Below are 16,644 nucleotides of genomic sequence, written 5' to 3'. Positions count from 1 at the left end.
CTACTACATATCACCCTTAAGCAAGACTAACTTATCGGATTCCAAGATAACCTTGAACCCCTTGTTACACAGAAGACCCACAGACATTAAATTCTTTCTCACATCGGGAACATACAACACATTGGTCAAAGTTAATTTCTTCACGAATGTGAAGTTAAGTTCCACCGTCCTTTGACTGAGAACCTTAATGAATTTATAGTTGCCCATAAGCATTTCATAGTTTGCCATTAGTTCATAACTCTTGAATTGTTTTCGATCATTACACACATGGACAGTAGCTCCGGAGTACAACTACCAATTGTAGAACTTATCACTCATAGCTATGTTGAGTTTGGTAATCATACCAATCTCCAAACATTCGATCCCTTTCGTAACCATGGTCACAAAGTCCATGTCCTCTACCATATTGGCTTTGGAAGTTGTGGCATCTTGATTCTTTTTGAGAAGTTTACAATCCTTAATGTTGTGTCCTTTCTTATTGCAATTATAACAATTGCGAGATTTTTTTTCCTTGTCTTGCATGTCCTTGGTTTCAGATGTGGCCTTTCGCTTACCATTTCGAGAGTCCTTCGACTCGCTCACATGGTTCACTTTAGAATTTTGGAGAAGATACACCGCATCACCCTTCTGAGTTTCTTCTTGAATACATGAATGCCTAAGTATTTTCTTCACAGTGAAGTCCTCTTCCATATGCAGAAGTTTTTTTCTGGTAATTGTTCCAATACGAGGGAAACTTCGAGATGTTAGCCCCAACTTGTAACAATTTTGGAATAACAACTTCCATGTCATGAAGCTAATTAAAAGGACTTGTAGTTCATGGACTTGATCCATGAGCAGAATACTATTGAGCATTTTGAATTCGAAATACTTCATATTAAAAATTTATTAGTACCTTATCGCTCAGTGTTGTATTTCGCTTTAAGAGTTTTTCATATTTCCACTAGGGATTGCATCGACAAGTAAAGATCATACAATCAATCAGACACGACATATGAAATTGTCTTCTTCGCACTTCTTCTTGAATTCGGCCACTTTCGCAATTTCCTCGGGGTTTGCATTGAGGGCGGGATCCTCCATAGGTTGTAGGTTTGGATCCATAACATACGCCACATTCAAGATGGTAAGAATGAAAAATATTTTGTCCTTCCAGCGATAGAAGTTTGAACCATCAAATCGGTCAACTTTTACAAAATCTTGGTTCATCACTTTGAATGCGATGGTAGCCTCCACCGCAATCTCCAATTAGTTTTCTTTGATTATTGGAGAATTTGAGTGGGGACAATAGATTCAAAGACGATATGGAATTAAAATAGTAGACTTCGAGGTGCGGTTGAAGCTTTCCAAAGAGTTCTATATGGCTCAATACAAAGTTGCTAAAAGGTTAAGACAAAGGTCCCATGGGATACAATGGAGTTTTTGAATTTCCTTTGATTAGCAAAATCGAGGAATTCCCTAACTCTTACTCTAATATCTGAAATTGGATTGATTGTAAATAATACTTGTAAGCACCATAGTCCCTCTGTTTATATACATTCAATGGATACTATTTTGGAGAGCCACAACCCTTTACATTTGATTTTCCTTAGACATACTTCTTAGAACAAACATGTCCAATGGAAATCAAATGTATCTATTGAATGAATCATCACTTTTTAATAAATGGTCATGAATAATGATGAATTTGCAATCTACAATTTCCAACAATGAATACTCCTCTCAATTAAGTTTATTGCCTAATCAATACTCGTAATCTTAATTAATCCATTAAACATTTATTTATTATTATTTCATAGTATCATAATTAATAATCAAATTTATCATTTTTAATTACTTCAAATTATCTCAAATCATTTAAATTCTGCAACAAAAGTTGTCTAATATGTTTACCTTTATACTCTAATATATGAAGTTTTTCTTTATATTAATGAAATTCATTTCTATAATCCTGCAATAATTTATATGTGAAAATAAACACAATGAAAAATATAATAATATTAAATGCTAAAGTTTTAAATCTTGAATATATAAATTAGTATATACCATAACAAGGTTTTGTTGCATATTTGGTATGTTTCAATATAAAAACACTTGTATGCTTGGCAAGTGGAATCCTGAATTATCAAAGTAACTACAGAAATAATTCTTATTATGAACGAACAACATGCCATTTTATTAAAATATTAAATATTATGAAAATCATAATGCTAGAACAATTGTGGAGTTAGAACATTTTGAAAGTGGATGGATGGTTCCAAAAAGAAGTCAGCTTGGTGGGAGACGTTTCCAAAGGCTTATTAGGATTAGTAAAATTGGATTTAATTCGAAAAAATAAAAAAAATAAATTTTGAGTTAATTAAATCAAGTAATTTGAGTTTCAATTTTTAATCAAGTTAGATTTTATAATTCGAATAACTCAAATATTAGATTAGTGTAGATACCTCTTTGGTTCTTGTTAACTTAGAAAATGAGCAAATTGGTCTTTCTTTCAACAAAACTTTAAAAAAATCAAAATAATTTTTAAAATTCAAAATATTTATAAAAATTTAAAAGAAAATTCTAAAGAATATATAAAGAAAATTTAAAATTTAAAATTTTCTAAAATAAATAATTTTAGCATCTAAATAAGTTAATTAATAGTTCATTAAGGTTTCAAAATTATGTGCTCTAACATGAAATTAGTTATGCTATAACAAGGTATTAATTTGACATATTTAAAATTTTAATTTAACTCGAACAATTTCACTCAATTCAACTCGACTCAATTTTAAAAAATTAAAATCAAATTAAAATAATAAAATAAAACTTACTAATTTAATTAACTCAAATTTTTTACATTCCATTCCATCTAACCATAACCCTACGTGCTATTATCGGTGGTGTGAATACTAAAACTGTGTTAAATGAGTCTAATGCCACGCACCTAATTAGTGGGCTGATGGGGAGCTTGCTATTGTGGAAGAAATCCATAAAACAAAAAGGAACCACTTACATGCAATATTCTTTTTATAATTTTAACCTTTGCCAAGGAAAATAAAGTTGTTAACAAACATTTAATTTTTAATGATGATTCTTATTGACAGAAAAAAAAATAAATACAAATATTTATTTCTCCTCTAATCTACAAGAAATGAATCAAATGTATTGATTGGCCACCATCTTTATCGACTTCAAACCCTGCAATAAGGAAGCTATATATATATATATATATATATATATTCTTCTCCTCTTTTCTAGGCAAAATTAAATCTAAAATCCTCCACTTCATCCAATATTCTAATCTCTAAGGCCATTAGTCTTGTATTCACAAAGCATCTACACATGCATCTTTATTTTTTGTTAAGTCATGCACCTTTATTTGTTTATATATGAATAATAAATAAATAAATAAAAACAAAAGATGTCTTTAAGCACTGAAATTCTAGTTCCTCTAGGCATCAAGCTGGTCGCATTGAAACATTGATGGTCCGAAGGAGTTGAGCTCACCGAAAATGAGATCATCCCCATTTCCATAACAGCTGGAATCTTGACACTCGAAGTAGGTTTGTATGTCTTCAGGGAAGCCGCACCGCACTGGTTCCGATATCATTGATGTGGACTGGCGGTGATCTGTAGCAGCGGATGTCATCTCCATCATCTCCTTGAACTTAGAAGATTGAAGGAGAAGCCCTAGGGCTGACGTGGCATTCACCGGTCGGGGCTGAGTCAGCAAGGTTTCACTAATTACATCGGATTCTTGTAGCTTCTGGTTGTGGTTGTTGCCGTTGAAGAAGGTTAGATCAAGTTCTTGATCAGGGTTTGGTGTTACTAGTGAAGTAGTGGTAGTGTCTATGATATTAGGGTTAGGGTTAGGGTTATTTTCAGGTTTGGTTTGGTTAGGCTTAAGCCATTTGATGTAACGGCTTAAATCAAAGTTGGTGACAGCATTTAATCCCCGGTACTCTATTGCAGCCATGTCATATGCTGTGGCAGCTTCTTCCTGAGTAGCTGCAAAACCCAGTGAACAGATCTAATAATTCAATTTAAGTTTTTTTTCAGATTTGGCTCTCAAAATTTTCTTAATTAAAATCTGCGGCTTAAACCTTGGTTGGACCATTGCATCCTACTAAAACAGTGTGAATTTATGAGTTTGGCATGCATGCCCCAGTTAGCTTCCAAGGAAATTACATAACTTGTAGCATGTGCTTGGCCTCGTTGGATAGTTAGTTAGATAAAGAGATAACAGATATGATTAATGAATGTTTGTTTGACAATAACTTGAAGGATTTTGATAAGCTAACATGTCGTTTTCAGTCTTGATTTTGGGATTATTTTAGTCAATCAACCTAAAAAATGAGTTACCCTTTGCTATTGGGTAGAAATCGAGTCAAGTCATTAATGCATCTATAGGTGAATGTCCATTTCCACAAACTATCATAGCAATGCGCCAAAAGAAAAAGTGTTAAATGTGTCCACCTAAAACCAAAATGATTACCTAAGCCTTTTTTGTTTTTGTTTTTTCTTAGAAGGAAGAAAAGACAGATGAAGAAAACAAAGGAGTTGTTCAAAATACCATATGTCCCAAGGTACAGGTACTTGTTTCCAAACACTCTCCCAATGCGTGCTTCCCATCTTCCATTGTGATGATGTCTGTTCATTCACATAGAGAAACATGTAAATAACACCAAATTTTGTAACATCATGCTGCATTTGAGATGTTGTAGATCATACATCTCACAGATTACATTGCATCCACAACAAGCCTATGTACTAACAGTTAAATTCTTTACTAAAAAGAATGGGTAAACTAGTTATTATATATTAGATAAAGAGAAAATAATTATTTCTGTTAAAAATTTAATCATTTTGTGCTATTAAAAATATGTGTGGCTTACAAAATAACTAGACAATAACACGTGTGTGCCATGTATACTTTATGCTGACATATGCAGACTAACTTTTTACAGTAAAAATGGACTAATTCTTTAACAAAAAGACCAATTTACTTTTTGATCTAGCATATAGGGATTAATTTGTTCATTTTTTTATTAAATGAGCTAAAATGCAATACAACTTTTAATACAACGGTTTCTATGATACTTTTACCCTTTAAGATGATGAGGAAAACAATATATGAATATATATATACCTAGCGACACCTCTGTATTTCGAGACTCCTCGAGAGAAACCACTAGATTTCCTGAAAATTCAACAACAAATACATGATTTAACTGTGTTTTCAATCCAATACTTATAAGTTCTTGATTGAGTGTATTAATGTAATGGATTAGTCATTAATCTCACCTTCTCAATGATCCAATATACTCTTCTCTAGATTGATCCTCCATTTCTTTCAACTCTTTTTGGTACGTTGATAACTGCATTGTTGATGTTAAATAAGTTTCTTCCTCAATCCTCCCACAAACCATATATATAAATATAAGAGATAAACTTACCGGAAAGTTAAGGATGGTATCTTGACCCCAGTATTTGAGTGCTGCTAAATCATAAGCATGTGCTGCTGCTGCTTCATCATCATAAGCACCTAAAAAAGTAAAAAAAAAAATCCCAAATTTCAGAATAAACGCATAAAAGAATGGCATTAAAAATTCCCCTCAAAGTAGTACTAAACATACCAAGATAGACTGCATGGAGCGTAATTAGCAACAACAAACCACCACACCAGCAACCATAAAGGAAGAAGAGAAAAAAAAAAAAACCTTCATCAGCTTCTAGTATAAGTCAATTAAGATCAATAAGAAAAAGAAAAGAAAAATAGGGTAATGAACCTTGACGTCCTTTCTTGTTTTGTGATTCATTCCAGCAGTTCTTATCCCATAGATGAGCTTCATATCGACCTGTCCATCTATGTCTGAAACAGTACTCAGCATATATCACAACGAAGTTAGGTACTGACAGAAATCAAGAATTCAAAACACCATACATACATAAAAAACTAAAAATAACTTGCCTGGTGACCCCTCGATAAATGGAGCTACGTTGGGGAGGGGAGTCTCTTGGAACACTTCTCCTAGTTCTCTTGACCTTAGTAACACCATTACTGGCAGTGCTAGTATTATTCTGTGTAGTGTTCTTGTGATTCTGCTGTGATAATTTCGCCATGAAAACGTTGATGACCAGCTACGTATTTCAACGAAAAGAAAAGAGAGAAAATTTAAAAAAAAAATGGAAAAGATATGACTGAGTCCTCCAAGGAAGAGGGATTTAAAGGGATGATAAGAGGAGAAGTAAAAATATTATGAGTTTGGAAGCTTGTAGGGAGAGCAAATTAGAAATGGCCGGCTAGAAAGAAATATTAATGTAGATTTGCCGTCTTTACCGGCTTGAGTTATCTTTCTCCCTTGTCCTACCTAACTTGGTGCTGTCTCAATTATATATTTAAGAGTTTAAACTTTAATTTATGGATTTCTTGCCCTACCTCCTCTCTCCTAATTCGTCTATCTTTTTAATTATTAAATGAAATTTAAGTAATTTTCTTCATTCATATATAATTATTTTTTAACTTGAATCTTAAATCTCAAATCATGAACTTCGAACTCGAAACCTAGAACCCTAAACTTGATCCTAATTATTTAAAGACGTTTAAGCAATTTTTTACCATTGATACATAATTTTGATAATTCTTTTAACTTGAATCCTGAATTGAACCCTAAACTCAAATACCAAATTCTAAACTCCAAACCTTTAACCAAAAGGCCAAGTTTAGGATTCAAGATTTAGAGTTTGAGATAAAGTTTAGGGTTTAGGGCTTAGGGTTTAGTTAAAAAAATTACCAAAATTATGTATCAATGGGGATACACGATACAGTATGACATGGTGCCCCTATTTCATACGATCCTTTCTCTTTCTCTAGTACCATAATAGAAAATTAGATATGGGGACATGTTTTATGTAAATACATTTAATTTTTAAAATTTTAATATATATTAATATAATCACATGTGTTATCATCCATTTTACGATCTAAATATAATCTTATATTTAAAATTTTAATATATATTAATTTTCTTATATGTGTGATGCACTAAGTTTAATCTTAAAAGTTATGAAAATCTGTAAAATTTGAATTTAATAATAAGTTATTTAATAAGTAAATTTAAATAATTTAATATATGTAGATGGTAATATTGATTATAATTATAAAATAATTAATGTGCCTTTAATTAATAGGGTAAACTACAATAATAGTTACTTTTGTTTGCCTCAAATTACATTTTAGTCACTTATGATTGAAATGTTATGTTTTAGTCACTTACGTTATCATTTTGCTACGAAGTGGTCACTCTACCATTAAACTCTGTTACCTCCCTAACGACAATCTTACGTGGCAGTCCAAATGGGTTTTAAATGCCCATTTTGATGTCTAGCTGCTGGGATGCAAATAGTTTTTAATTAAATAAATTTAATTTTGACTGCCACGTAGGACATCTAAGTTGGCATTTAAAACCCATTTGGACTGCCATATAAGACATATGTTAGGGAGGTAACGGAGCTTAACAGTAGAGTGACCACTTCGTAACAAAACGATAACATAAGTGACTAAAATGTGACATTTCAAACATAAGTGACTAAAATGTAATCTGAGGCAAACAAAAGTGAATATTTTGAATTTTACCCTAATTAATAATAGTGTAAATTAATTCTTATATATAGATGTATAGGCTTATTGTATTTAAATTAAAAGATACATTTAATTAATTCATATTTTTATATATAAAATATTTGCATATAATCATTTGTTGACTTTTGGTTGCTAAGTGCAATGTATTGAATCGACCCTTTTTAATGCTTGGGCTTAGTTGTATATATAAATTAAAATATATATTAAAAATTATTTTAGTAATTAAGACAATAAATTAATTTTAAAATTTTTATGTTAAAATCAAATTTTAAAATAGATACTAATATAGAAGATAAATTATCTAATCAATTTTTTATTTAATTAAATATTTATCTAAATTTTAAAAAATTATTATCTAATTAAATATTTATTTAATTTAATTTAAAAAAATATTAACCATGTAATAGAATTTAAATTAGTTAAGTTAAATACTTTAATTTATCAAATGAATATATAGATAATTATTTTTATTTAATTAAATATTTATCTAAAATTTAAAAATTTTATTATCTAATCAAATACTTAGGATAGTATAAATATATAATAATCATTTAAAAGTTATTTGAATATGATGATAAGACATAAGGAATATATAAATTATATAATTTAAATATTAGGGTAGCTGTGGATAAATTATTTTTTATGATAAATATTGAATATGTGGATAAATGAAGTTTAGGAATCTGATTTTGCACGTTGACCTCCCAGATCATATACACAAAAAGAAATGAGGTGGTCTGTAAAACATCCTAACCAAAACATTGATGCTTAATTGAAGAAATACATTATCAGTAATTACACATTCAAGAGTTGCAAGTCATCAAAAATCCAACTCTCAAATTTTTTAATGTTAATTCATTAATATCGTCTTTTGCTAACATGATTTTAACTTACTTCCATGCTGGTTGCTGCATCAAAACAACTAGAAGTAAATAATTAAAATTCATATATTTTAATTAATATCGATATTGTTATTAATGTATAAATACATAGATTCAAATATATTAAAATAATTGTTGAATTACCTAAATTTGAGTGCTTAAAAGGTAAACTAACTTCTCTCCTACTCACTAAAAATATATGGTTTTTAATGGTTTTAGTTAAATCATTGAAATAAATTTAAATGAGCCTTAATAGGAATTGAGATAAAATTTAAAATTTTATATGATATTATATTACATATGTTTAGATAAATTTTAAATAAAATTCAAAATAATATTGAAGTGAATAATAAATCTAAATTAGACTGTATTTGAATAAGTAAAATAAAGAATTTAAATTTATTAATTTTGATTATGTGAATTATATAATATAATTAAAATTTCTAAAATAAAACATTGTAATTCTATAACATATTATTTAAATATTTAGATAAATTTATTTTAATTAAATATTATTTATATTTATGATAAGTATTTTATTTTTGAATTTTCTACTTTAAACTCTATACTTTTTATAATATTCATTTTTTATTAAAAAAAAACTCTTGCTATGCGTTTACAATACATGTATATTTCTCTTCGTACATGTTGCCTTGATTTTGTTTTTTGAATTTGGATATTTATTATGTCTATAACTAATTTGCAACTTTTGCTATGCATAAATTAATTTTAAATATTTAAATATATGTATATTTAAGTAAAATTAAACACATGCTATGCGTTAACAATATAAATACGTCACATGTCAAAATATAGATTTTCACATTAGTTGAGATCTTAAGACCTTATAATATAATATAATATAATATAATATAATATAATATAATGTATATATGATTGGTATAATCATATCTATGTATGATATAAAACTGAACCTCGTGTGTTGACCTGATGGTTAGGTGTTCATTGCCTCAAGTGTAGGTTGGGTTCAAATTGCGTTAGTCGCGTTATTGTTAGAGTTTTGTCCTCCTCTTGTAATTCACCAAAAAAAATATAATATAAAACCAACTACTAAAACAATCTTAGGAGTAAATAGGATTGATTTGGTAATTTACTTAATTAAAAGGGTTGGTTTTGTCTTTTAACAAAATAGGATAATTGTATGCTCGGTTTGACAATTGGCTGATAGTTGATTGCTTATTGCAGTGGCTGGTTTGATTAACTGGTTCAATTTGTCGAGACAAAAAAAAAGATCAAATTACAAGGAGAAAAAAATTGACTTACATGGAAAAGAATGAACTACATGGACAAAAAAATTAGAATTATAGGGATCAAAAATTCAAATTACATGGACAAAAAAAGACGAAATACATGGGGAAAAATAGATTTATAGGGGTAAAAAATTTTGACAAATAAAGGCAAAAAAAAAAATAAAGTACAACAATTTAAAAGTATCGAAAGAGCTAACCTTAATGGATGAAACCATCTTGCAAAAGAATCTCCATTGTTGATTTTTGTAGATTCGTGGTAAATATTTTTTTTTTGAGATTCAATTTGAACTTTAGAGGTAAAAGTGAAAATAAAATAATGAAGGCTATTGATATCTTGACACCTTTATTAAGTTTGAGAGCATGTGGCAAAGGGAGTAACTTTTGAGCAATCATGGTTAGATATGCCATTCCAATATCTTATTCCCAATCAATTGTAAAAAAAATTGTTTATCCTTCCCTTCTTTGTTTTAGAGGTTTTAGTTCAACAAGTTCCTATAAACCTTCATTCACCAAACACTGCAATTAGAGGATTTGACTACTCAATTCTTCATTTGTGCCCAAATCAACTAAAAAAATACCTAAAACTCTATTTATCAAACACCCTTTATTTTTTTTTTACTTTTGTCTTTTATCCATCATTTTTAGAAAAAAAAACTTTTTTATACTCTCAATTTTAATTTCTATTACTTTTAACTATTTTTTACATTTTGGTTTTAACTTTTTAATCGGCCATTTTAGTGTAAAAAATAAAGGCAATTTAGATATTCTGAAGAGGAAAATCTATATATGTAATTTATTTTTAATTCTATTCTTAAATAAATAGGAGTAGAATAACAACATTCACTTAAAATTAAAGATGAAATAGACATGTTAAATTTAAATAAAAATTAGTAAATTTGAACCTTATATAATGGCCTAATGGTTAAGGGTGTTCATCGTCATAGGTGTAGCCTCGGTTTGAGTCGTGCTAGTCGTGTTTGTTGTTCGGGCTTTATTCTATTATTATAATTCACCAAAATAAAATAACAAATTTTATTGCTTCTTTAATTACTCCAACAGTCACATACTGAATAAAATATTTTTTATTAAAACCAATAATATATGTACCAAAAATCAATAAAATATTATTAAATAAACTTATTATTGCATTTTAACGTTATTCCATGACAAAAGTTACATTTACATGTAGATGTTTTAATTTTTATTTACATTTTTAATTAAATAGATTATAGTAATCTTTCAAATAATAATTAAACAAATGAATATTTTACATATTAGATATATTTTAAAATAGGCTTATAATATTAAAAAATTAAAGCAATGACTTTTAAGGTATTTATCAAATTTAATTTTCAATCTAATTTTAATATATTATGGTAATCTTTTAAATAATTATTAAATTAATAAATTTTTGCCTAGTATATATTTTTAATAAAGAGTTATAATATTAAAAAACCAATGATCTTTAAATTGTATCAAATTTAAACTTTGATCTCATTTTATTTTTCAAAGTTATTGATTCAAAAATTTAATATTATTAAATTATTAAATATTAAAATTTTCAGTTATTTTCTTATTTTAAATTTTCTAATCTATAAATATTTGGTTTTAGAGATTAGTTGTTTTTTTTTTTTGGAGTTTTAGTATGAAAATTGTTTTGCAAATGAGTGATGGAGAAATTGTTTTAGTTGCTATAAATATTTGGTTTTAGATATTAAAATTTTGCTTTAATTTATGATCATCTATATATTCATAAAACTTATTTTCTTAATATACATAAATATAATTTTAAAATTAATTTATAACTTAAAGACGATATTTATTATGTTGATTAATTTTTAATTTAAGTTCTTTTTATAAATATTATTATGTTCATTTTTATTATTTTTATAAGATTGGATATAAATTTAAAATTTATCAATAAAAAAAATACTTTCAATGTATATCAAATTGTTCATAAAAACAATAAGCAAACGTAAAATATATTTTTTTTATTAATGCTTACTTCCCAATAAAGGCTCTGTTTGTTCTATTGAAAATGATTTACGAAAATAATTTCTGGAGAATAATTTACTTTTCTGAAAAAGTTAATATTTTCGGTGTTTGGATAGATCTGTAAAATATTTTCTGTTGTTTGATAGATTTCTTAAAATATTTCATAAAAGTTGTTTTCAATTAAACAAACATACATTTGAGATTTTCTTATTTTTCATTGTTTAATTGAATTTATTTTTATCTATAATTTTATATTTTACATTGTTTTTGCATATATTAAAATATTAATTAAATTTAGATTCATTACGACGTCATTTTTTAATTACATGACTACTAAATGAGTATTTTTATTTAAAAATGTGACATCAACAAAATTGACAAAAAAATTAACGATGTTAACAATTGGACTTAATTTTTAAATTTGAAAAGTAAAGGACTAAATTCTTGAAAATAAAAAACAAAGACTAAATTACAAATCATGAAATGTACATAGATTTATGACATATTTTAACCTTTATACTAAAAAATTATTATTAATATATTTATAATTATAATAAATATTTATTATTAAAATATTAATATTGAATATTTTCAATAATATGTAAATAATATTATTTAAAATTATTATTTTAAAATTTATTATTAAAATAACATTGAAATATTAAATAAATTATTAAAATAATAAATTATATTTATTATATTAATAATTTATTAATATGACTCAATATAAATAATTAAATATGTATGTTTAATCATATTAAAAATATAATATTTTAAATATTTTTAAAATAAAAATAAAAATTAATATCAATGTAATAATATTAAGTTGATTTAAGTTATTTTTATATAAAAATAAAATTATCTATAGATGAGTTTTTCCGGAAAATAACTTACGCTTTTCAAAATAGTAAGTTATTTTATAGGAAAAATGGCTTATTTTACCTGAACTTGTAAGCCATTTTCCGTTGATTAAACTATTTTCTGTGAAACAAACACAGGAAAATACAGAAAATATTTTTCGTAAAATCTTTTACATATAAACAAACGGACCCTAAATTACATATAAACATATATACTAAATTAATGAGATTTTATTAAGAATTGGATAATTATTCATTTTTTGTGACACAGATTTTGCAATTATGGCAAAAGGTTGCAATCCATTTTGGTTATTGTATTGATTATGTTACTATATATATATATATATATTATAAAACACTTCAATATTGTCATGCTTATGCAATAAAATAAATAAGATTATATTAAATGCTAGAAAAATTTTTAAGGGCCAAAATTAAATTATAATTTTATGATAGTAAAATGTAAATTTATCATTTTAATAGCATAAATATCTATAATTTTAAAAAAGTAAATCAATTTTTATCATTTTAAAAGGTTAAAATATAATTTTATTTTTATTAATTGAAAACATAAAATTTTTAAAGAGATTAAATTCAAAATTTTCATTATTTTTATTTTTTTAAAGATTGCTAAAATTTTAAATACAACTTATTCTATTTTATTTTAATCTCTTTAATTAGATTAAGAGTTGATAAGAAATAAACATTAAAATTATCTGTAAAAAATTACCGAAGAAGATTTTTTATACAATATTGTGGGTGGGGGATAGGTTAAGCAAGTTAAGATTACTGAAGAGAATACTTATGCCCAATGCATTGTGTATTTTTCTTTTATACACAATCCTGTTTTATCCTTATGCTCCTAGTTGATGAAGAAAATACTTGGATTGCTGTTTAAACTAATTAGAGTTGTATCTCTTAAAATGAGTTGGAATTATCTAATTAAAAGCTTCATAGTGAAGAAACATTTTTAAGGATCTTGCTTCCACTCCAAAATTTAATATGAAACAAATTTCTTCTAATTATAATGTCTAGAAGTAGCAAATCATGGAAAGTCTCTAACCCTATTCTATCTCATGTATAGTATTTAATAAAGATAATTTGAATCTATCAAAGTTCTTTATTTACTATATTATATATTATATTTATTCTATTAGTCTATCTATTCAAGTGAACTATATATATATTTTATCAAAATTATATAGTAGTATAATGTTGCATATTTTTCATTTTTATTGTTGAGGGGGATCAACTTCTTCAGGAGAACTCTTCGAAGTATTAATCGACATGCAATCAATACAACTCTTAACAATCAAAAGTATTGTCCTAGTGTCATGGGTTGCAAAGGGCAAGCAGCAACCATGACGGACTTGTGCGATCCATCGCATTTGAGGGAGGTCATTTGGCCCAATCAGACTGGTCTAGTGCTTGGAGAGATTGAAAGCCCATCTCCGGAGCTTGTCAAATATGGAAAGTAATCTTCAAAGATATGCTTGGAAAATATGAAAGGGGATCTTCAAAGATATGTGATCCTAGACTTTAATGTAATCTTTAGAAGATACGATTCTGTAATCTTAGAGATGTGATATCTAGTTAGCTTTGAATCTTAGCCATTGATGTATTTCGATTTGTACCGTTGATATTGGGAAGGCTCAACTATAAATAGAGGCCTCTCCCCCTTATTGTAATTCATTCAGTTGTTAATAGAATTTTGCAAGCATTCACTCAAACTTTTCTCTCAAGTGTTCTTATTTTTCTATGGTTTTTTTTCATCTTTCAAGATTGTTCTTACTTCGTTCTTTTGCTGTTCTTCGTGGGTGCCTTAGAGGAGTTCTGTTAAATCCTCAATTTCTGTAAGTTAGGCTGACTTAGGCGTTTGTGAGCAAAAAAACTGCCTAAGGCCGTATGGATTTCTTGTGAAAACTCTAAGTTAATGACAGTTGGTATCCGAGCTAGCGTTCGAAGGCACCATTAAAAGATGTTGAAAGAAGTTGCTGAGAATATAGATGGAGTGGAGACCCGTGGGAGGGCTAGGAAAGCTAGCCGTTCGAGGGACATACTGTCGGCTTTGGAGGATCGAGTCATCACTCTCGAGGAATTCGTGGGGGATGTCAAGGAAAGGGTTGATGATATCGATGATAGGGTTAACGATGGGTTGCTGTCCATGAAGGAGCAACTTAGAGATTATGTGTTGGACCATGTTGAAAAGCTGATTGCTAGGGATGATGCAATGAGGAAAAGCTTAGTGGCAGGAATGATGCCATTGAGGCTATGATGGCGGCCTTGAAAGAGGAGATTGCGGAGCTCAAGGGTGAACTCACAATCTACAAGGCTGCTTTGGGCAATGGTGGGTTAGTTGCTGTTGCGCCCAAGCCCAGTGTAGATGTTCCCAAGCCCAAGGAATTCAAAGGAACAAGGTCCACAAGAGATGTGGACAACTTCCTGTGGGGAGTCGAGCAATACTTCTGTGCCAAAGGCATCACGGATGATGCCACTAAGGTAATCATTGCTGCTATGTATCTTACTGACGTTGCCTTGTTGTGTTGGCGTCGTAGGTCCACCGATGTGAGGCGGGGTGGGACAGAAATTGGAACTTGGAAGGAGTTCCAATGCGAGTTCAAGGCACAGTTTTACCTAGAGTATGCCGAGGATGAAGTTCGGGCAAAGTTGCGTCGGCTTTCGCAATAAGATACTGTGAGGGAGTATGTGTAGGAGTTTAGCAAACTCATGCTTCAGATCTCAGATATGGGTGAGAAAGAGGTATTCTTTTCCTTCATGGATTGGTTGAAACCATGGGTGACGCAAGAGTTGCAACGCCAAGGAGTGCAAGAGCTTACCAAAGCCATGTCCGTAGTAGAATTTTTGGTTGAATTTGGTGGGAAGAAAGACAGGCCTGAGTCTTCTAAGCCCAGATCCAATCCGAAGGGAAATAGTAGGGGAGACAAAGAAAGGCCCACTAGAAATGGCAATGGTAAAAAGCCGTAGGACAAAAAGAAGGGAGGGCCTATAAGTTGCTTCCATTGTGATGGTCCGCATATGATTAAGGACTGTCCAAAGAAGGCTGCGCTCTCCGTTTTGGAAGCGAAAGTAGAGTCCGATGTGGAGGACAACAATCTTGGTTAGATACTAGGGGGTGTCGAAGACAAGATGAGTCGTGGGCTGATGTTTGCAGACATCATAGTGGCTGACAGAAAGTTGAATGCACTTGTCAACACAGGTGTGTCTGATTTATTCATGTTCGAAGGGGCTGCTCATTAACTTAGCCTCAAGATTGAAAATGAGCCGGGTCGGATTAAAATGGTAAATTCGAAAAGTGTTCCAATCAAGAGGGTTGCTAAGGAAGTAAATCTCTAACTTGGCGATTGGACCGGTAAGGTATCCATCAAGGTAATACCACTTGATGACTATGATTTTGTAGTTGGATTGAGTTTCCTTGAACAGGTTAATGCATCCATTTGTCCTTCCGGTAATTTCATGGTGATTTCGGATTCGAACCATCAATGCATGGTGAGATTGACAAGAAATGGGAGCCTAGAAGGGAAAATATTATCCTTAATCCAATTTGCTAAGGGAGTACATAGAGATGAAGCCTCCTACTTAGCCATTTTGAAGATAGAGGAAACCGTTAAGACCGTTGGTGAGATCCCTAAGGAAGTTGGCCAATTACTACAAACTTTTCGAGATGCGATGCCTGCAACGTTGCCAAAGAGTTTGCCACCTAAGAGGGAGGTGGATCATAGGATCGAATTAGTGTCCAACATAGTGCCGCCAGCTAGGGCCTCATATTGTATGTCCCCGCCAGAATTGGAGGAACTACGGAAATAGTTGAAGGAGCTTTTAGATGCGGGATTCATTAGGCCATCTAAATCTCCGTATGGTGCACCGATGTTATTTCAAAAGAAACATGATGGGTCATTACATATGTGTATCGATTATCAGGCCCTAAACAAGATCACCGTGAAGAATAGGTACCCTATTCGCCTTATTGCAGACTTGTTCGACCAGCTTGGTAGTGCGAG

The 16,644-nt window shown here is 29.4% G+C and overlaps 1 protein-coding gene across 1 annotated transcript; it reads right to left on the bottom strand.

The window, feature by feature from the left end:
* Nucleotides 1-3,240: 3,240 nt before the first annotated feature.
* On the bottom strand, nucleotides 3,241-6,359 carry LOC108459880 (AP2-like ethylene-responsive transcription factor At1g16060). The gene is made up of 8 exons (XM_017759276.2): nucleotides 5,948-6,359; nucleotides 5,766-5,848; nucleotides 5,613-5,621; nucleotides 5,433-5,521; nucleotides 5,281-5,354; nucleotides 5,126-5,176; nucleotides 4,550-4,626; nucleotides 3,241-3,984 (listed from the first exon to the last, which is right to left on the bottom strand). Exons 1-8 carry the CDS (start codon nucleotides 6,097-6,099, stop codon nucleotides 3,428-3,430), a joined length of 1,092 nt encoding a protein of 363 aa, XP_017614765.1. The 5' UTR covers nucleotides 6,100-6,359; the 3' UTR covers nucleotides 3,241-3,427.
* Between the last annotated feature and the right edge of the window lie 10,285 nt (nucleotides 6,360-16,644).

This window comes from Gossypium arboreum, chromosome 4 (genome assembly GCF_025698485.1).
Source record: "Gossypium arboreum isolate Shixiya-1 chromosome 4, ASM2569848v2, whole genome shotgun sequence".
Lineage (NCBI taxonomy): Eukaryota > Viridiplantae > Streptophyta > Magnoliopsida > Malvales > Malvaceae > Gossypium > Gossypium arboreum.
Note: the sequence above shows the minus strand (reverse complement) of the source record. Positions and strands in the feature narration are given on the sequence as shown.

Bases quoted from the DNA above. Each gene is read 5' to 3' on its own strand.
- LOC108459880 (XM_017759276.2), bottom strand. From the start codon at position 6,099: ATGGCGAAATTATCACAGCAGAATCACAAGAACACTACACAGAATAAT. The intron at 5,355-5,432 runs GTAAGTTTATCT...TCAACAATGCAG, and splicing joins ATACCATCCTTAACTTTCCG to TTATCAACGTACCAAAAAGA. The intron at 5,177-5,280 runs GTGAGATTAATG...TTGAATTTTCAG, and splicing joins TATATTGGATCATTGAGAAG to GAAATCTAGTGGTTTCTCTC.